The sequence below is a fragment of the Electrophorus electricus genome, chromosome 14, assembly GCF_013358815.1.
Source record: "Electrophorus electricus isolate fEleEle1 chromosome 14, fEleEle1.pri, whole genome shotgun sequence".
NCBI lineage: Eukaryota > Metazoa > Chordata > Actinopteri > Gymnotiformes > Gymnotidae > Electrophorus > Electrophorus electricus.
The window spans coordinates 19,754,634-19,777,887 of NC_049548.1; the positions used below are offsets into that span (position 1 = coordinate 19,754,634).

The 23,254-nt window shown below is 42.9% G+C and overlaps 1 protein-coding gene across 3 annotated transcripts in view; it reads right to left on the reverse strand.

Annotated features, from left to right (window-relative positions):
- The window catches only part of drosha (drosha ribonuclease III), a 79,695-nt gene that overhangs the window by 29,284 nt on the left and 27,157 nt on the right, over positions 1 to 23,254 (reverse strand). For all 3 annotated transcript variants that reach the window (XM_035533866.1, XM_027027883.2, XM_035533867.1), the window contains 3 exons: positions 20,424 to 20,526; positions 9,406 to 9,476; positions 1,440 to 1,484 (listed from right to left, as the gene is read on the reverse strand). In XM_035533866.1, coding sequence (XP_035389759.1) covers positions 1,440 to 1,484; positions 9,406 to 9,476; positions 20,424 to 20,526 — 219 coding nt within the window. The remainder of the gene's footprint in view (positions 1 to 1,439; positions 1,485 to 9,405; positions 9,477 to 20,423; positions 20,527 to 23,254) is intronic.

A 23,254-nucleotide genomic window follows, 5' to 3' on the forward strand; every position in this document is an offset into this window, starting at 1 on the left:
TGACACAAGGCTCTGGCTTATGTGACACAGATGGTCCTAGTTTACTGCTCCTGACAGATGCGTTTATGAACTTGGTGAGCCCTATGAGGTGTTTACCTCAGAAGCATCCAAGTTTTACTCAAAAATAAATGAGGAAAGGTCTGCATCACCCTATGGCAGCAAATTAGCATGACACTGTAAAAACCAGAAGACAAACACCCATGTAGTTTGTTCCAGCTGAAGTGAAACAAGATTTGAACTTGAGGACAGATGTAGAAATGCAGATGTCAGCAAGCCACAAGCAGAGACAAGGCAGTCAGGCAAAGCTGGAAAAACAGCAAGTGATCCTGCTTACCTAACAGACCACTGGTGCTATTCACAGTTGGTCTGGCATTACTGGCCAATGAACTGGTGTTACTGGCCATTGGACTGCTGTTACTCTCCAATGGACTACTGTTACTGGCTGTTGGACTGCTGTTACTCTCCAATGGACTACTCTTACTGGCTGTTGGACTGCTGTTACTCTCCAATGGACTACTCTTACTGGCTGTTGGACTGCTGTTACTCTCCAATGGACTACTGTTACTGGCTGTTGGACTGCTGTTACTCTCCAATGGACTACTCTTACTGGCTGTTGGACTGCTGTTACTCTCCAATGGACTACTCTTACTGGCTGTTGGACTGGTGTTACTTGTCTTCCTGTGTGTCTTTCTCTATGCCATTGGTTCAGCCTTGCCTAGTAGCCAGGCAGAAACAGTCGGCTCATTTAGACATTCCAAATGGCAACACAAACTGGGGAAGAGCATCTGCAAAACTGCTCAGGCAAGCACACCCAGGTATACACACAAACATGCACACCCCCATGCCCACACAGACTGCTGCTGAGACATTGTGACAGCTGGATAGGGTGGAGAACTTTAAGCTCACAGCCTCTGTGACCTTTTGGAACATGTTTCTTTGCTCTAGTCAGTATTAAGCAGTTCAAGCTCTGAGAGAGAAATCATATGCTCTCTAAAAACACACAAATGCCCCACTGATGCTACACTCCTTCCACTCCGTCTACACACACACACACACACACACACACACATTATATATATATATATATATATATATATATATATATATATATATATATATATATATATATATATATCAAAGTTTTACCCACGAGTGTTGAAACACCATCACACACAGTTTTTCCCAAAGCCGTGTGCTGTTTCTCTATAATCCTGTTTCTTTCATCTTTGAATCCAAATCCTAATTTCAAAATTTCAAACATTTGCTGCTTTCATTCATCTAACAGACACCAAGAGCAGCATATGAAATGGGGGGATTGGTGCTAAACAGACATTCAGTAAAGCCACTCTCACAGAATAATCCACAACATCCTGACAACCTTACAGAAATAATACATGCAGGTGTGTCAATATAAACCTCCCATGAAACACTGCACTCACTTGTAATGGATGTGGTGGGTAGTTCAGCCAAACCTCCCGGAGGTCCTGTGAAGAAAGCAAACAGTGAGAGTAAGCTCATCACTGATGTGATGTGAGAATGACCATCTCCTGAGTATGGGCCTGCACTGATGAGTTCTTCCCACGGTTCCCTAGTGTGGAAGAGGAAAGGATTCATGCACTGAATCTTATTAAGGCCAAAAGTCTGACAGATCTGGCCCACACCCTCTCCCCCGAGTTAAAGGTCAGCCAGGGTGAGCAGTCTACAGAGCTGCTCTGCTCTGAACAGGTTCACACTGCAAGCACAAATCAATAAATAAGTAAACAATCTGATGCTTCTCTTTTACATAAATACAGCTAAATAACTGCTATTGAAGAATATTTTTCATTTAACATCCTGGGGTGCTCATACTAAAGTCAGGGCCTAACTGGGAAGACCATTATGTTTCTGACCAAATAGTTGATCAGGCACTTTCTAAAATCATGACCAACAATTTCTAATAAACATTCAAATATCTATTAAACAAGAAAAACTGCCAATTTAACCATTATAAACAAACAGGTAGCTGTCTACAAGGGCATTATTTATAACCTTATCTCTTGTTAGATTACATGTATAACCCCAACCCTAGGTAAATTACATTTATAACCCTAACCCTAAGTAGACTACATTTATAACCTTAACCCTAGGTAAATACATTTATAACCCTAACCCTAAGTAGACTATATTTAAAACCTTAACCCTAGGTAAATACATTTATAACCCCAACCCTTGTTAGATTACATTTATAACCCCAACCCTTGTTAGATTACATGTATAACCCCAACCCTAGGTAGGCAGGCTTTTAGAGACATCATTAGACTGCATTCCAACAATCCTTGTTTTAGCCAAATTTGAAGCCATTTACTCCAAGCAAATCCACTGAAACAGCAAGTCCATCCAATAATAAATACATTCAGCTGTGCTGTGTTTATGCCAATTTGTGCCATAAAAATATTGTTTGGTTTTTGTGATATTAACACAAAATCATCAATGAAATGCACAAATTAGAACAAACATAAACAAATTACACAATTACTTTTTTGGTCAACTGAGGTTGAATGTATTGTGCCATCAACTCCCAGCATTAGACTAACATGAATATACGCAAATAAATCCCAAACAAATAACAGATTGCTCATTCGATTTATTTTCAGATGCCGTGCCACATTCATGGACATTAGCACGTATACCTCTTGGGAAAGGTAACGCCATGGTTCTACTCACCAGACAAACCACAATAGGCCAAACTGTTGCTCCAAACACACTGGATGAAATATAGCCTACACTTTACCCCCCCCCCCCAAAAAAATGCTAACAATCAAACAATTGCGTGTCTTGTAGCTCTGGTTTTGATCAGCCACTATACTTGTGTCTGTACACTGTCAGGTGCAGTTCCCATGCAACAACGTGACAACCTGGCAGACAGCAGACATCACCTGCTAGACAGCATTAAGGGGCTATTTATACCCAGCAATGCCTTCACCAGGAAAATGGCACTCGCTGGTTTGGGATCCATTCTGTCAGATAAGTGAAGAAGTGAATGTCAGAAGTGAATGGGCATCACACACGTGACTTAACAATAAAAGCAATAGCAAGTATCCCATTATTCTGAATAGTCTGAATAATTTATTCTAGCAAGCACACTGTGCTCTAGTGGATTAATATCAATAATGCAGTAGCTATAATATGGGGGAAGACAACAATGTGACTATACACAAGTGAGCAGTACAGCAAATTGCTGATAAAGACTAATACTAAACCCTGATGTAATTTCAAAGGGAAAAGTGTGTTGCATATACACAACTGCTCTACAAAACCTTAGAGCATCTCCACACACTGGGCCCTTGTATTTTCAAAAGTCATCTCATCTTACGCAAATCTGTTTCGTCACATCATAAAATGTGATCTGTGCAGGCTGAAAACCACTGGCTGTTAATGTTAACGCCAACAGCAGAACTGTTGTCAAGTTATACAGACATGAAGATGTAAAATGTGCTGAGCTAAAAATGGGATAGGCGATTCTACATTAAACATAAATATTTCATATAAATAAAAAAAATGTAAATAAAACATGCAAATGTCACTCTATAACAAATACACAGAGGTCTATTTTATACTCAAAATACTTTTATTACAAAGTTTTTATTTCTAATTTTGGAAGTCTAGTTCTCTGATGTCTGAATTGTCATTCCAGCATGGCCAAAGCTGAAGACTTATATATATGGTCATACAGTATGAAAGCCATCAGTCCTACGTACACGGCAAAACCAAACTGCTCATGTGTGGAACATTCCATTTACACACGCAGCTGTCTGTCAACAGTAATCACTCCATTAAATACAATTTGCCACATTCAATAATGTTGGAAAAAAAAATGTTTCAGAAACGGTGGGTAAATGTACAGCTTGGCTATGTTCTATGCTGTGCACTGAAATATAAAAAAGAAGAAGACATAAATGGACCTGCAGGGGGCTGAGAACAGGTACGCTTTGTCCACTGTGCAGAGAACTGTTAGGCTACCACGTGTCTGGACTACCATGTCTAAGAGTCTGGAGGTGAGCTACAGCTTGACGTCCATGTCTGCATGCCCACTAAATATCTTCAACTAACTTTCTAATATAAGTCAGTTCTAAACAATAGTGGACCCACACAATAGTGGACACACATACCCACACACACACACACACACACACACACACACACACACACACACACACACACATTTTTATTTGGAATAAAGAAAAGGCTCCAGAAAGTTCCATCTACTGTTTAACAAGCAGAAGTACTGAGAGTAGAGGAGTGTTCAGTGGAAAAGTACAAAAGGGCCTAAGAGAGCTCCCCATGAGCTGGCTTTAGTCATTTACCATTGAACAGAAACACACTGAGCACACGTCAACCAGCTGAAATGAGTTTAGATAGTGACTGTTGCCTTGAGGAACAGAAGTGGACAAGCTCCCGTGTGGCCTACCCTTCTCTAACCAGAAGGACTTGGGCTTTCGAACATGAGACAGATCAGGCTTTCAAAAGTGCTGCCAGAAATAGTCACAGGGAACTGAATGTTGGCTGCTTGTGGAGGTAAACTGAACTCCCTTGTTCTCTGTTTCCAAAGTGAATTTCCACACATTCTGCACCTTCATAGTAATGAGAAATTTAAGAAGGTAAAATAGATGCAAACTGCTTTGATCACATGTCAAACTGAAAATACATTAGACAGCACAAACAGAAATACATTAGCGGCCCTAAACAGCACCTTGTTCTGTTTCATTGGTCAGTTTTCTAATCATCTTACAGCAGCATTTTATAAGTGTACAGTTACAGACTGCAGCCATTGTCAACATGCAGTTTGCCAGCCACACACTACCTGTTCACCACTGCTGTTCAGGTGTTATAAACTCAGTTACTAACTGATTATATTTTTAGGGTGCCTGGTCAAAGCACAGCCTTTTGCGAACCTTCACGCAGACCCAGTCATCCAGCTGTAGCAGGTTGTCAGGTTTCACTGCTTCTTTATAAGTTAGGCTGGCTTCCTTCACTTGGTGATCCAAAGCCTGGTATACAGAAGTTATTCCTGTATTTTGACAACTCTGTCCAGTTGTTCCAACTGTTCGCCTAAGTAATCTGGGTGTGTAGGGAACTGGCACTGCTCTTCCTGTGAGCATTTCATTTGGCATTAGATGTGTGCTACGATTTCTTGAGCACCTCATGCTCAGCAGGATATGGACTAATGCGGTCACCACATTTAATGCAGTGTCTTGGCATATTTTTGTCAGTTTTGATTTGATTGTCCTATTTTCTCTCTCCGCCAGTCTAGCTGATTGAGGGTGGTACACACAGGAGAGCTTGTGTCTGATGCCTAGACAGCTAATCACACTGGAGAGGTCACTAGCACTTTACACATTCCCTGGCTTTCAGCACCGTTTGGAGGAAAATCTTCACTCACAGCCCTGCCGGACTCTTCAGCTGCACTACAAGGGTTGACGTGGATTCACGGGTTCAGTCTCTCTGCTTTAACCACTGTAGGTGTTACTAGAATTACTTTTTGGGGGACCCTGGGTTTACACATACTAAATGACAACTTGGCCAGCCATCCAGGAGGTAGCAGGATTGGAGGCTGGAAGGGGGCTACAGTGGTGGGGTGAGAGTAATCCACAGACCAACATAAGTCTCTGTTTTGTTTCAGCATTACACAGATTCAAATAAACAGATGTCAAAATGATCAATAAGAAAGCATTTTGGCTAACACTAGCAGCTTCTGTCTGTCCATCACTGCTGGAGGCAATGCCATGACTTCTATAAGTGCTTACAGGATATTAATGATTCCAGTCTGGCAACTGTTTTTTCCATGGGTTCAAGTAAATCATTGGGCACTACATCTTTATGGTTTTTTTTTGACTGCATAAGGGAATATCTTATGTAAATTATACAGATATTTATGGTAGGTACCTGAAGTATATACCTTATATAAATTATGCAGATATCTATGGTAGGTGCCTGAAGTATATGCCTTATGTAAATTAGGCAGACATGTAGGGAGGGAATTTAAGATAGATGGCTGAGATAGATAAGGAGCAGGTAATTTTTAGGTCGCCCCTTCAGGGTGTAAGCAGTGCAGACACTGGGAACAGTAGCTCAGCTGCATGTAAAGCTCCTGAAAGTGAAAAGGTGGCACCCCGGTGCAGTGAGACAGCGAGCATGAACCTCACACCATTTGCTGGTGGCACAAGCGTCCAGCCCATCGGAGGCCTGTTACCTTCACCATAATCCCATCACCTCAGGACATCAATCACCATAATCCCATAAGTAAAGGACATCACCGTTACCATAATACCAACCATAAAGGACACCGCCGTTACCATAATACCATCACCACAGGATGTGTGTGGTAGGAATGGCTGCCTGTGTTAGAGTGGAGCAAAGGGTCTGCTATTCTAAGGTTCACATTTTGGCCCTGTAACCCAGATTCCAGAAGAAGGAAAAAAAAATTGTAGACAACTAGAAGCTGGAGATCTGTAGGGAACTGGCAGGTCTCAGTGTGTCCAAGCTGCCTGTTTGGCCCCTGCTTGGACTACTGGACAATGTGGATACTGGACTGCTGCTTCATCATTTCATGTTGGGGTAGACTGCGAGGTGTTGGGGTAGACTGTGAGGTGTGGATGTAGTTTTTCCATTGAATTGTGGGAGGCCACTCAGCAAGGCCCTCATGCCTGATAAACCACTCACTGTTACTCCTAAAGCTAAACCTCCCACTGTTACTACCAAAGCTAAACCTCCCACTATTACTCCCAAAGCTAAACCTCCCACTGTTATTCCCAAAGCTAAACCCCTCACTGTTACTCCCAAAGCTAAATCCCCTACTGCTACTCCCGAACCTTAACCCTCCACTGTTATTCCCGAAGTTTAATCTCCTTTATTGTTAATCTGGAATCTTTACAGTGCTGCCCAACAGTGCCAGTTTAGTCACAGCTTTACTTCAATATGAAGGATGACCACTAGCCTCCACCTGTTGACATGGATGACCTGTTGACATCTTGAAAGTGGTTCAGCTCATTTCAGCAAAAGTTCTAATGGTGTTCGAGGACTTTGGGAGAAGTGGGTGGGAAAGATGGTGAGAGAGAAAGATTGGGGTGTGGGAGAGACAGCAAAAAAGAGACAGGGAAAGAGAGACAGGGTTGAGGTAGACAGGGTGAGAGCCAGTCAGTGGCTATTTGGATTATTCTTTCAAATTATAAATTAAAGACCTTAAAGAGCAGTACATAGCATACATGTTATGGCAGACTCAGGAAAAAGCAGTTCACATGTGCTTATTAAAGAAGCAGAGAGTATGACATGTCCTGCAACATTTTTAATTTAGTTAGGGTAAAGCCGCCGTCATTAATCTGCTCACATTCTTGTCTGAACAGCTCGCTATTGCAGGCTTTTTAGTCATGTATCCCGCTGACTATTTTTAAGCCTTTTAAAGTTTGAAGCATAAAGTTTGTTTTCTCTGCAGAGTAGTTCCTGCTTCTTACCATTTAAAGGTTCATCATAACACAATATAATGCGCAGAACATACTCAAACGTTTCTGATTAGGAATGTAATCAAGTACAGGCATTCATGGCTACTATTCTAAAATTGTATGGATTATTTACAGGATTACCCTCCTTGTTCAATCAGATAAAATTGTATTCAGAATGGCCTCAATCAGAGTAGTCTATTGAGACTGAGGTGTATACATGGACGTATTGTATTCCTCTTGAGCTATAAGTCGGACTACTGACAGTTTATCAGACTGGCTGTAAACATAGCCAGTGTGGTAGAGAGAGAAAGAGAGTGATACAGAGTGGAGGTGGAGAGAGTGATACAGAGTGGAGGTGGAGAGTGTGAGATATAGAGACAGGGTGGACATAGAGAGGGTGTGAGAGAGAGAGAGAGAGAAAGGGTGGAGGTAGAGAGGGTGAGAGAGAGAGACAGGGTGGAGGTAGAGAGGGTGAGAGAGAGACAGGGTGGAGAGAGAGAGAGAGAGAGAGAGCGAGAGAGAGAGAGAGAGAGAGAGAGAAACAAGGTGGATGTAGAGAGAGAGAGAGAAACAGGGTGGATGTAGAGAGGGTGAGAGAGAGAGAGCGGGTGAGAGAGAGAGACAGGGTGGATGTAGAGAGGGTGAGAGAGAGAGAGAGAGAGAGAGAGAGAGAGAGAGAGAGAGAGAGAGAGAGAGAGAGAGGAGAGACACAGGGTGGATGTAGAGAGGGTGAGAGAGAGAGAGAGAGAGGGTGGAGGTGCAGAGGGTGATTCCAAAACCAAAAGGCAATAGCACACACAAAGCAGGCACACGTTGCACATAGTACTTAGCATGTCACATTCGTCACTGATGCACATTATACACTCTCAAATTTATTGCAACCCCTTGCCTTTTTTGAGTGGGAACCTTGTGTATCTTCTACATTTGTATTGTCTACATGCCAAGCTCCCCCTTCCTCCCTCTTCCTGGGCTCACAGTAGAAGACATCCACACAGCCACCCTGCAGCCTGCAGTGCCCTAATTACCCCGGATTGTGGGTAATGTATATCCACTGCGAGTGACGCTCACCCCAGGGACTCCTCCTGTCTGGGTGCCACCACCCCATCTCCCACTGACTCTCTCCCTAGAACAGTGTGACCATGGCAACATTGATCAGCTGGTGGCAGCTCTAGCAGCAGGACATATGCTGTTTATCTCCATGCTCATCATGTACACGCGCGCACACACGCGTGCGCACACACACGTGTAGTCACACAAGCGTGCATGCATTCACACATGCACATGCACACAGTGTGTGTAGGATTCATGGCTCAAAAGCACAACACAGCCTTGTGTGAGGTGTGTGCATGTGCTCACTGAAGAGGCTGTGTGTCACTGGTTTGTTTTTGTGGGTTTTGTTCATCCTGTAATCTGTTAGCTCTGGTGGAGAACAGAGTGATTGTTTCTACTCACAGCTTTATTCTGAGTGGACATTTGATAGAAGAGCATCATGAATCCCCATAAGCAAGTCTATAATCCAAAACTAGGCTCTAAATCCCATAGCACAGATTATTCTAAAGCCTAACAAAGATAACTCGCTGAGATGTTGTTGCAGATCTACACTCACATAACATCTTTAAAATGGCAAATGTTTTTCTCTCAAAAAAACAAAACACTTCTTTCCTCCTGAAGAAAAGCAGAAACAACACTGCTCTGGTTTTAACTAAATCAACCTTTTGTTTAGTTTCAGGACTACAGGACAGTTGTAGGAAACATTTAATCTCTTGCTCTCGCATACACATACGTACATGTACACACACACACACACACACACACACACACACACACACACACACACACACACACACACACACACACACACACACACACACACACACACACACACACACATACATACATGTACACTCACAGACATACACATAAACGTTACCTCACTGTTGAACAACAATCTCCCAAAGAGTTGCTTGGCCTCCTCCAACCCACCTTCCAAGTACACTGCCCCTGGAGCAAGAACAGAGGAGAAAAGAAGAAATGTAAGAAAGAACAAAATACAATAGAATACAATAGAATTTACAGTAGAATACAGAATTGTGTCTTCTAATGGATAAACTCTTGATGTAAAACAGCAAATCTAAAAATCTAAATCTAAAAACCCCTGTCAGTGACCTGGACACACGCACAAGCATGCATGAACACACATGCACGCATACACATGCATGCATGCACGTGCCCACACACGCGAACAACTAGGAAAATGTACAGGGTTATGTTCAGCATGAAACATGAATATTAATCCTTTCCTGGGGTGAATTTACATTAATGAATTAATGAATGAATTTACTTGGAGACAGTGAAGACGCACTCTCCCTCATACTCACAGGGGAGTCAAACTTTACATAATAACTCCTGCAATCACTCACACTTGCTTTTGGCACAAAACTTTAAAAAATTAATTTGCACCTGAAATGTTCTATAATTGCTTCATTAGTGTCCAAAAGTGATTTTTTTTTACTTCATTTTTCAGAAGCTTGCCCCGGAGGGGTGCACGGAAGGGGCTGTCCCCTCACACCTCCACTGCACACCTGCCGTGCCAGAGCCTTCAACAATGAGCTCACCATCACTTGGAAAGATAGAAAATGCTGCAAACCCTTGGTTTATGTACACATTTACCTCTCTGCATCTGTTACTTCACTTAAGTGGATGATATTGACTTGTCAGTGTGCCTTTTCACAGGTATGGGGAGTGTTCTTTCCCATGGATACAGCCAGTGTGCAATTCCATGGATGCTGGGAGCAGTATCCCTAAGGTGGAGGTCCCTCCCTCCTCCGCTACACAGCCATTTTCTTCCAGGCCTGTTTGTTTTTTTTTATGAGCCCCAAAATGACAGCAATTTGCATCAGTTTGCGCCCATGTGCTTACGTCGGTCTATTCTGTCCAGGAAATCAACAAGCAAAGAACAAATTGACCACAGCACTGCATGCTGCTCTTTTATTTCCATTAATGGGTCATTGTGCTGCAGGCTCTGGTGACACCAGTGAGGATTTTACAGCCAACGACATGCACAGAGACAGGAGCTGATAGAACCAGAAAAGCTAATATCACACACACTTAGTGAGAAACAGCCACAAAGACACAGCTGAAGAGCTCTACACAAACAGAGGGGTTTTTAATATATGTAATGTAAAAGGCAACTTACATAGGCTAATACCCTAATAATAAAGAGCAATAACCAATTAGCTCTAAACACAGCATATTGTATTAGAAAATCAATATCTTAAATGCCACAAAGGAGGACCACAGCAAAACTACGTAAGCAGACTACAGAGAGCAGGAGGGGAGAACAAAATTCCTAACACTACATATAACCCTGACGCAAGACATAACCCTAACCCTAGACAATACATATAACCCTAACCCAACACATAACCCTAACCCTAGACAATACATATAACCCTAACCCAACACATAACCCTAACCCTAGACAATACATATAACCCTAACCCAACACATAACCCTAACCCTAGACAATACATATAACCCTAACCCAAGACATATCCCTAACCCTAGACAATACATATAACTCTAACCCAACACATATGCCTAACCCTAGACAATAAATATAACCCTAACCCAACACATGACCCTAACCCTAGACAATACATATAACCCTAACCCAACACATAACCCTAACCCTAGACAATACATATAACCCTAACCCAACACATAACCCTAACCCTAGACAATACATATAACCCTAACCCAACACATAACCCTAACCCCAGACAATACATATAACCCTAACCCAAGACATATCCCTAACCCTAGACAATACATATAACCCTAACCCAACACATAACCCTAACCCTAGACAATACATATAACCCTAACCCAACACATAACCCTAACCCTAGACAATACATATAACCCTAACCCAAGACATATCCCTAATCCTAGACAATACATATAACTCTAACCCAACACATATTCCTAACCCTAGACAATACATATAACCCTAACCCAACACATAACCCTAACCCTAGACAATACATATAACCCTAACCCAAGACATAACCCTAACCCTAGACAATACATATAACCCTAACCCAAGACATAACCCTAACCCTAGACAATACATATAACCCTAACCCAACACATAACCCTAACCCTAGACAATACATATAACCCTAACCCAACACATAACCCTAACCCTAGACAATACATATAACCCTAACCCAAGACATAACCCTAACCCTAGACAATACATATAACCCTAACCCAACCCTAAACCAACACATAACCCTAACCCTAGACAATACATATTACCCTAACCCAAGACATAACCCTAACCCTAGACAATACATATAACCCTAACCCAACCCTAACCCAACACATAACCCTAACCCTAGACAATACATATAACCCTAACCCTAGACATTGCATATAAGCCTAACCTAACTTTAGACATTACATACAACCATAGGCATTAAATATGGAGAAACAGATAAATAAATATTACATATAGGAAGATGAAGATATTTATTGTCTAGGATTAGGGTTATATGTCAATATAGGTAAATAGATATAGGTAGACATTACATATAACCATATGTAACCTAGTTAACCCTAAACCTAGACATTGCATATAGAGAAATGTAGACAGACATTACCTATAGATAAAGAGATATAGGTAGATGCAGATATGTGCAGGCATGCGAGATGCTCTGCTCATTTCCCAGCTGTAAAACCCAGGTACGAGGCTGGGTCTCACTGCCCTCGCTATATAGGTAGCTAGGTATGGGTGGATATAGACAGGTAATATATACCATATAGACATATAGCTACTCCATGTGGCCAAAAGTATGTGGACATCTGAACATCACACCTGTATGAGCTTGCTAGACATCGCATTATATTAAAACCCTTGGTTTTGAAAATGAGTTCAGAGCTCTGTGTTCAGCGGGGTTAAGTTCAGGGCTCCAATCATTGGGGTTGAGGTTATGGCAATAGCTCTGTGTTCAGTGGGGTTGAGTTCAGAGCTCTGTGTTCAGTGGGGTTGAGTTCAGGGCTCTGTGTTCAGTGGGGATGAGGGCAGGGCTCTGTGTTCAGTGGGGATGAGGGCAGGGCTCTGTGTTCAGTGGGGTTGAGGGCAGGGATCTGTGTTCAGCGAGGCTGAGGTTATGGCTCTGTGTTCAGTAGGGTTGAGGGCAGAACTCTGTGCAGGTCACTGGAGTTTCGCCACACCAAACTCCTCAAACCTCCTCTCTTTATGCATAGGTACACAGACATGCTGGAACAGGAAAGAGCCTTCTCTGAAATGGAAGCATACGATTGTCTAAAATGTCTTTGTATGCTGTAGCATTAACATCACCCTTAAAACTTACCCTTACTGGGGGGGGTTCAACCTAAACCCTGACAAACAGCACCTGAGCATCACCCGTCCTCCACCAAACCTGACTGTCAACTCTATACACTTGGGTAGTCCGGTGGCAGTGCACCTATATCATGTTCAATCATTTCTGTATGGTTTCCAACGCAGTGAGTCAGAAAATGTTCAGTCCAGAAAATGCCTGTTGGCTCACTGCTGTGTCTTAATGTCAACGACACTAACACACCAGATCAGATCTTACTGGAGAGGCTGAGAGACCTGTTACCACCAAATCCATTATTGACCGAAAATGCTACAGATTATCTTGAAGCTAATTTCAGACGATGCTAAAATGAGATGTAATCCAGATCCCTAAACACAATTTCTGAAAATAATTCTCACTGTACCAAACTATAAACACAATCTCAAACATTTTACCAAACCATAAAAATAATGTCTCTGTACCAAAGTAAACATGATAACATTCCATCTTCAAGCATCATATGGTTGATGAAAACTATGAAAAGTGAGTGAAAACCAAAAAAAGACATTCCTCCTTCCCCACCAACATGATGAAAGCGATTAACAGTCTGGCTACAGCACAATAGTGGTGGCATGTGCAGTAGGAAAAGCACAGCTATTGACTGAATCAAAAGATAATGCGTTCTCTCCTCAGCTCTCAACAGGAGAGGATTTTACACGACTCCTCAAAGCCTCCCCCATCCACCTGTCTCTGGCTGCTGGCGGTGCTGACCCGCAAACCGACAGCATGTGGAAACCAGGGCCATCAGAGAGGCTTCACTCATACCCCCTCCCCTGGGCCTTCGTTCACCACAGAGGCTCAGGAACAGGCCAAAGCTGAAGTAAAGCCGGATGCGTCCGTACAAGAGGGTGATCGCGGCCATGCTTGTTGGGACGGGCAGCTGGTGTTTCCCTGGCGGAGGCTGAGGAGAGAGGAAGCCAGGGGCCCATTAGCAAAGCGCTGATGAATAAAGATAAAAACCAAAGAACGAAGGAAAGTTTCACGTTTCTATTTAACACTGAATAATTCAGGGTTGCAGGCGTTCATCTGCAATGCAGATCAGTCTTCCTGAAGCGAGCCCACTCTCTTCTTCTCTGTTCTGACACTCTCTCTCTCTCTCTTCACTTCCACCACCTTCCAGTTTAAAGCATCCAGGTTAAAGCACATTAAACAGGACAAGCTCTGTGGCTAGAAATGAATCTTGAACAAACCTGAGGGTCAAAAGATCAAACCAGCTTCAGAGATTTACTTTCTGTTCAATATGGAAACAGTCATCACAGTGTGGTAGAAGCTCCCTGCTAAACATTGGCTAAGAATTTAGAACCCTCCTTGGCAATGGCGATGCATGCAGAAGGGAAATGCTGCCGATGACCCATGGAAGCTGTGTCTCAGTATTGGATAGGAGACAGCAGTCTTCACAGAGACCTGCAGCACGAGTTGTGTGATGTCTGTTTTAACACCACAGAAATGGTGTGAGACTGACTGACAGCCAGAAAGGTCACATATGACACAGCGCATGCATGCTAGTGGGGGAAAGGCGTGGGTTTATGTGCACTGATCTCCCCAAAAGCTCTGAAAGGTGCACGGTGACAGAAACTGTCTGTTGGCATGACAGACAGCCCCCGAACAGCCCCCCTCCTCTTCTGCTCACTCCTCCACTTCCTTTCTCCTCCTCTTTCTCTCTCCCCTTTGCTGTGCTTGAGAGTGAATATGTTTCAGAAGGCAGGAGGTGAGTGAGGAGAGAGAGTCAACCCAGCGAGTTCAATACTAAGAAATGAATGATAAAAAAGACATATGTTACAGTTCAGAACAGGACTGGGAGAGGAATCGTAAACCTGAACATCCTTCCCCAAAACTTCATAACTAGAGGCTTTTACAACAAACTGATTAGGTGTCATTTATCTTAATTATAGACTGGCAAGCTTTATGCTTCACACCATTGTAACTAGTGCAAACGCATGGTCCCAAGTGCCAGAGAGGTCAGAGCAAAGCGGACCATTATTATTTGCATCTTGAGTAAAGAGATGTCTGCGCTATTTATTTGGCTTGTACCATTTTTGTTTTAGCTGGGCAATCTCATGAACGTACGTAGCCTAAGGAACAGCACACCTGGAGCCCCTTCTCTGGTCATCTTGCACCATCATTTAGCCAGCAAAAAGAAGCCACACAAAGGAAAAGACGGGGTGAGATGTACTATGAGCCACCGTGTGCCGAAAGTGATGCACCGGTGCCATTTGATGGATGACGTGCAAACATGAGACAGAGGAGTAGGGCAGACAGCAGGACTGGAGCCCTAGGAACACAAGCAGAGTCAGCATAATCTCTCCACCACACTCTCCCTAAGGGTCAACAGTGAAGAGAAACCAGCGGACTTCACACTGCATCTCTGACACTCCCTCTCACTCTCTCAAGCTACTGACACTCCCTCAGTCACTCTCTGTCTGACTAAGTATCCCTATAAAATTATTTTCATCCTTCTCTTTCAAAACAAATCCTTTAAATATCTACAAAAGGGAGACAGGTGAAACCCAACGCATCACCATCTACAGAATAGTAGCACAGACCTCCATTATGCTCCTTTACTAGACAGACAGCAGAGACCTCCATTACGCTCCTTTACTAGACCTCCATTACACTCCTTTACTACAGACAGCACAGACCTACAATACACTCCTTTAATACAGACAGCACAAACCTCCATTATGCTCCTTTACTAGACAGACAGCACGGACCTCCTTTACACTCCTTTACTACAGACAGCACAGACCTACAATACACTCCTTTACTACAGACAGCCCAGTAGCACTGACCTCCATAACTTTCACATGCAGACCCATTTACTATGTAGAATGTGAATTTACAGTTTCAATTTCAAAGATATTATACATTTTTGATCAGATCAGGGACACAGGTGTCTCCATCACTAGGAGACCCCCACACAGAGATACAGCACAACTAACCCACCATGACAGTGAAAACATCCCCCTTGATACCTTCATTTCACTATAATCTGATCAACCCTAAATTACACTAGGCATAATACACTTTTCATGTATTTTTTATTCCAAAATACCCAAATAATGACAAGAAGAATAGAAACATTCTATTACAAGAAGAACAAAAAGAGGAATTCAGACGTAAATATCCAGGATTAGAGTTATTGTTTCAGACAGGACCCCAAGTGCAATGAACCATGCTTGGATATTCAAGCTCCTTCTGTCTTCAGGTCAGTTTCCTGACATTCACACCCAGAAGCCTATTGTACCAAGTTGTATGAGTAGAGCTAAACTGGAAACTAAAAATGAGTGAGCAATAGTTCAAGGTCTCTGAGACTTCAGAAGACTTCCACAATCATAACATAACAGGCTGAAAGAGGTCAAATGTTTTTTTTTCTCTTGAACTACTGCACTTAAGAGAGCATTCATTCTTTAAATGGATTAAAGAAACCAAACAAAAGAAAAGAAAAATTGTCTATTTTATTGGCTCCAGGAGAGCTCTTTGTTTCTAACATGCCAGTAGGGACTCCACTATAATCCCAGTGAATACTGAAGCAGCTAAAACAGCAGAGCGGAGGCCATCAGACCAGACTCATCCTGTCTGCTGATTCACAGAAGAAACGGTCATGTTGTCCAAGTCAACTGGCAAGCGGTGGCATCAGAGCTCTGGCAGGAAGCACCGAGGCCAGGTGTGCTGTCCAGAGAACCAGAACCCAAGACAAGAAGAGGGACCAGACCCAAGATATAAAGAGGGACGAGCTGCCTCTGTCGTCTCGGTGCTGAATTATGCCACAAGCTCGTCACTGCCACGACTCTGTGAAGAGGCCCGCACGCATTACAGCAGCTGATGTACGTGAACACCAAGGAAGTCAAACCGCTGGACTGGGCAGGTGCCGGAGAAGAGCCTTTTTGGCCCGCAGCACGATGGTGTCCAGATGGATGACCTGCAATCCAGACCTGGAAAGATGACAGTTCTAGTGCTCCCAGGGGAAGGACCAACAAGGCCATCAACCCTGACAGAAGGGTGGTTCCCAGTTTGGAACCGGATGTCCAGGAACACACAACTGACATGAGTGTCTTATGACCTGTGTGATATGACCCTGACTCAGAATTCCTTTGCACATACGGCAAGGAGATGGAAACATGAGAGCTGGCTTCTTCCGAGCCACATCTCTGGAGTGACAGAACACTGGTGTGTAACCTGAGAGCCACACGGGCAGGACCAGAGTTCAGACATGGGACCACCCAGTAGGTGAGCTGCACTTCCAGAGAGCTTTCTGTAAGAGCAAAGCAATGAGGTTGGGGGTTTGTCGTGGAGAACCAAGTGGCCAGTGGGCAGAGGCATATCTCAAACGTTGCAGTCTTAAAATAAGTAAAATTGCAGGAAGGGGAGTTTTAATGAAGTAAAAGTATTTTACTTTAGGCTTGTGCAGTTTCAGGCATTTTAGTAGCTGAAGTGAAAGTCAGCAACTCTCTGAGAACCAATATTTAACCAGCAGAATGCTATACCATCTGCTTCATACTCAGGGTAGAAATATATTAACCCAAGACTGGCCTTATATTTGTAATTAGAAGATTTTTCAAGTAATGTTATTAATTAGGTTAACTGTCATAACTCCAACCAGACATGTTTCATATGAGAAAAGCTCATCCTCACCTGTTTAATGCTTCCAAAGAATGTCACATGACTGCTCTTATAATATTTCAAAGTGGTAAGATTTATTATAAACCTTGATGATACAAATATTTATCACTGCTTATGACAAGCATATGATGCCTTATACCACACATAAGATCCATTATACCATACTTATGTGCTCCAGAAAAAGCTTTGAATACCGATGGAAAACCTAGATCTATGCATACAAAGATATGGGGAAACAACTCACACTGTCAACTCGGATATCAGTACAGGGCACCACTGCAAAACTGTGGAGGGTATACATTATGTCTGGTAGATTTTATTATTAAAAATAAAAGTAAAAATACTGACTGTTGGCAAAGTCACTGTTAGATAATTAAACAATGACAGCAGTATATCCAATGAAATACCAGTGCACACCTGTATACAGGGACATTAGCAGGGTATACCTGTATAGGGTGACATCAGTGGTGTATACCTGCATATGGGAACTTGCATACAGGTACATTAGTGGTGCACACCTGCAGAGTGCCCATACAGCTGACAGCATATTTGAGGGAATAGAAAACAAAGCATGTTTGTGTTGTTCAGCGGCAGACGTCTGTGCTATGGCTGTCCTTCCCAAAGCCAGCCCATGCCTTGCCATTGTGTTAGATCCTTCTGTCTGCCTACACAGCTGCAGATTCACTCCTACAAACACTCAACAGCCAGAGGCACAAAACACCAGCACTCAGGCCAGAAATCCAATCACTGTGTGTGTGCACGCATTTGCGCGAGAGGAGATGGGTTATGCCACTAAGCTGTCCAAGTGGAAAAAGAGCAAAGCCCAATTTGGTTCTTTTAAACACTAATGTGTATAGTGGGAGATCATAAAACACTAGGGTTATGGCTAGTCCAACAGTAATTACATGTCTTTTATTTTTTAAGAAAATGGGTGGGTGGGTCAGGATCAGTCAAACCTTTGATTCAGAAATCATAAAAAAACACCATGAATCCTGGATCTTTCACTACCGTGGAAACAGCAACCAATCAGGAGTTAGGAGGGCTGGATGCTTCGCTCTCCACTAAACCCACTTCAATGTACCAGAGCCAATGAAAAGAGGGCAACAACAAACTCTGCTTTAGAACATTTCTGAAAAACTGGACCGTCAGTTTTTAAAGAAACCTTTGGCTTTCAGTTGATATCCACCGTTCTGGAGATAACAGAACAGCAGGGTTATCCTTCAGGAGCAATAGACTGCACAATCAACAATATAAGACATTTCTATAAAACAATAATAAACTATCCTGTAAAAAAAAAAGTTATAAACTGGCTGAATTAAAGAATAACAGGAAGCATCAATGTGTGAATATGCAATAAATAAATAAATTCCACTGTGAAAACCAGTGTTAATGGGAGTAACCGCACAGCTCATTTCATGCATCTGAAAATAGATCTCAGTGGCAAAAGGCTACAGGTTTTGAGGGGAAAAAAACAGGTCTGAAGAAAGCAAGAGCAAAAGAGGACAAATGTATCAAACCATGAAAAACAACACCAACATTAGAAAATGTAAATAAACCTAGCCATGCACCCATACAGGCACCAATCCACCCACACTTACACAAAGACACAAACACACATGCACGCACACACCTCTACCTCATGGACAAACCGATTTCAATGTTATTTTTTAATAAAAATGGTTGTTAGAATGAATCCTTTAACTGAGACATAATAGCAATTTCATAACTGGAATGGTCAGGCATCTCTGAAGAAAAGGGTGGTTCTGAAACAAAGCTGAAATGCTTAAGGAACCTGCAACCACTGTGCCATAGGGGAGTTTAGAGAAACTCTCATTCGCTAGTACCTGGCGTTAGCCATCGGGTGCTAGCTCAGGTATAAACTCCTGCCCAAGTCCCGTCACAGGCTGGCTGTCCCAATCTCTGTAGCCCAATCAGCAAAGCCAGCAGTAATGGGCAAGGGGAGGGGCCTAGTGATTGACAGGGGGCAGGGCTTATGGTTCGTCCTGAACCTGTTAGTGTTGCATAAACCTTTGAGACGTGAAATGTTTGCACTGCGAGTAGATCAAGAAAATGCCTTTCACCACATAGCCACTGTAGTGCCAGGTCATTGTTGTCTGAAAGTCTCATTCCTCAGGGGTTTTGTTTAGATTCCTGATGGGGTAACAGTTGTGGACTGGCAGTAACCAAACACTGTGTATCCTTGAGCAGCTAAACGAAATACTGAGAGTTCTTGAGCATTTATTTAAGCTAAAACCCATAAAAAATGTAAATTTATGTCAATCACTGGGAGTACTCCGAAACAACTCAGGTTAGTTTAGCTTTATAGATATATTACTTCATTTATTTATTCCTTTCTTTACTTTTTCTCTTTTGAGGTTTACAGAAAATATGAGGATTGTTAATGTCACATTATATAAATAAAGAGGAGAAGAGGGTAATTTACAGAGGGAGAGACAGATGATTAAACACTGATTATTGTTTCCCTTTGTGGGACCGTGCACTTAAATTGTGGGCTCAGGTAGGACAAGACAGACTTTTGACCCTAAGTTTATATATTGCGTGCGTGCGTGCGTGCGTGTGTGTGTGTTCTGTTGGTGGCTGAGTATCTTTTGGGTTGCTGTGTTTGCCTGGAGGTCAGACCACATAACAGAAGAAATCAATACCCATAATGATTCTCACACACACACACACACACACACAAACACACTCTCACACACACACAGCAGTGCTCATGTCCCTCCCCACTATTCCACATGGTAAAACAAAATGGGAACAAAAATAGTAGCCACTGATGCAACACACAGAAATGATACAGAGTCCAACTGGGTACTGTGTCTACAGAACTGATCGAGGGACTGTGCTTACAGAACTGATGCAGGGACTGTTGAACACTAACCTGTGAGCATGTGTGAACACTAACCTATGAGAGCTTCAAAGCAGTTGGCCATAGCGTGCCTGAGGTCAGATTCCCTACACAGGTCCGGGCCGTGAGCATACAGCATAAACCTGTCCAACTCCAGTTTCTGTAAAGCCAGACATCAGATTATCAGAACACAATAGACAACATCAGATTATTTGCACATCAGATTATTTTAGTACAAAACCAAATCACATCATATTATTTTCACACAAAACCAGACCACCAAAGACCATCAACACATCAGATCATGATGCCACAATGCCAGAACACATGAAATTATGATCACACAAAACCAGACCACATCAAATTATCATTACACAAAAATGAAAAAGATCAGATTATCACTACAGTGCACTTATTTTGAGCATAAGCAGGAATTGCTGCATCTTACTGAAAAGGTAAAAAACACTGATTACAGAACTGCTGCCTACAGATCTAGGAAAACGCACCTAAAGACAGAGACCCACCGCTTCCAAGAATCTAAAGCAATGTGTGAGTGTATGAGAGAAAATGAATTGTGGAGGGTTAAAATGCATATTTAAAACACACATGTTGAGTCAGACCTAAATGCAGTTTATTAGGTCTTAATCTTATGTTCCCATTGTCATAAACTTTATGTTTTGTAACAAAAACTAGAAGTGCTATGTAAAGATCGTTATTATTACATCATTAAATATAAAACACCCCGTCTCCCTTCTACTCTCTCTCGTTTTCACTCACTCTCACACACATGCACACACACTGCCTCTGCTAATGACACGTGTTCCCATGTGTGCCTGGGCAGTGTCATGCAGTCTCCAGCTCCCTCTGATCAGAGGGGAGGAAAGAAATTAAGCCAGAGATGAGAGAAGATAGAATCCAGCCCTGACCTTTACTACCGCAATCTGATTGGCTCCTGCATGGTTCAGAGAAGGCTGAGGCTTTCAACTACTCAGAGCTGCTACAGTAGCCCACAACAGAAACATGGTGACAATTAAGGAAAAGTTCCATTAATCATCAGTTCAACTCTTCATTTGATCATTGGCTTTGCCTTCATTTAAGATGCTCTCCTTTTGTTTGTGTTCCATGTGGCTGCATGCATCCTTAATTGCAGTGTGTTTTGATCATCTTTTGATCTTGTAATGCCACTTTGATACATTGAATCATTTCAGAAGCAAGAGCTACATTACATTTCAATTTGCAGCTCTCATGTGATGGAGGTGGAAGTGTTTGTTAGATCAGCAGAAGCCATGGATGATAAGTCATCTAAATCAGACGCTGTTCTCATATATAAAGTGGGAGAAACACCAAATGCAGGGGGGTGTGCATAACAAACCCAGAGCCACAGGGAGCTGATTCAAGGCTACAGTCCTGGCTCTGCAGTTGCTGGGTGATCAGCTTGTCTTCTGTGGAGTTTTTTTTTTTTTTCTGAGAGATAATTACTCTGTTCTTGTGCAGAGGGTGTAGAGGCAGAGAGAGAGGAGAGACAGGTAAACAACGCTGTAAACACACTGCGTGTATCACCCTCCTTTTCTTTCCTTTTCTTTTCTTTTCATTTTTTTGGCTAGCGTGCAAATTGAAACAAGCCGAAAGTGAGTCAAGGCTCTGGTGAGTGCATTACGGCGGCAGCTCAGAATTCAGCGGGGAGCAACATGAAAGATTAAAGTTTTAATTGCTTTCCTCTCCATCGCCAGATGATCATTGTAGTGCAGCTCTCTGCAGGGTGTGGGGAAGCAGAAGCAGCAGTGTGGTGGTGAGGGAGCAGCAGAGATGGGTTTTCTACCAGCACCCTGAAGCTCCAGCTGCCTCCTGGGGTTTCCCCTACAACTGGCTTCTCACCGCCCCAACAATAACCCTTTAGTTTTAATTATCATGGCTGACTGCAAACAAGTCCAGGGGGGTGCCGAAATGAGAGCAATTCCCCTGTGAGTATTAAAAATTATAACAACAATAATATAGCAGAAAGATAAATAAATCTAAGATCCTTTTAACATTTTGACTCAGAAAAGTTTCACCGCATCCCTCGCTTTGGGCCATGCTCACCTGAACAGCACCTTCCTGCAGATACAGTTTCCATACAGTTAATCATCCCCAAATAACAAAACGAAACCACAAACACATGCAGTTTGTCCAAAAAAAAATTTAATTCTTTTTCAGTCTTCTTCATTTGTGGACTGGCAGCAGCATTAAGATTTTTTGTTTGCTTGTGTGTTTTAAATGACATCATGGTTCAGTTTGGCGCCGACCCCCAGCGCCCAGAGCTCAGTTGAGTAGTGCCACAGAACAGCGTGTTCTGGAAAACCGGCTCCAGATCCACCCAGCAACAATCTGTCCTGCCCTGCGAGAGCTTGGCAGGACGAGCGTTGACCACCATGCTCAACACCAGGTCCCTCCCTGCGGCCGCTGACCACTCGAAGCTCCTCCTCCAGGCCTGTGCTGGTCTCAGACAGAGTCGCATTCATGGCTACCACACATTCATCAATTCACGCACCCGCTGCTGCACTAATCAAATGTGTGATGTTTCATCGTGAGGGCTTCCCGCAGAGGCTCACACACTCGGCCCCTCCCACACACTGGGGATGTCTCACCTACTCGTCCCGTCTCACCTACTCGTCCCGTCTCACACACTGAGCCTGTCTCAACTACTCATCCTTCTCACAAACTGGGCCTGTCTCACACATTGGGCCTGTTGCACATACTCATCCGTCTCACACTGGGCCTGTCTTACACACTTCTCCCATCTCACACACTGGGCCTGTCTCACCTAATCATCCTGTCTCACTCACCACGCCTGGCGCAACCAGACATTAATATATTCGCCTTCATCTGTGGGTCACAAGCAAGTTTATGTG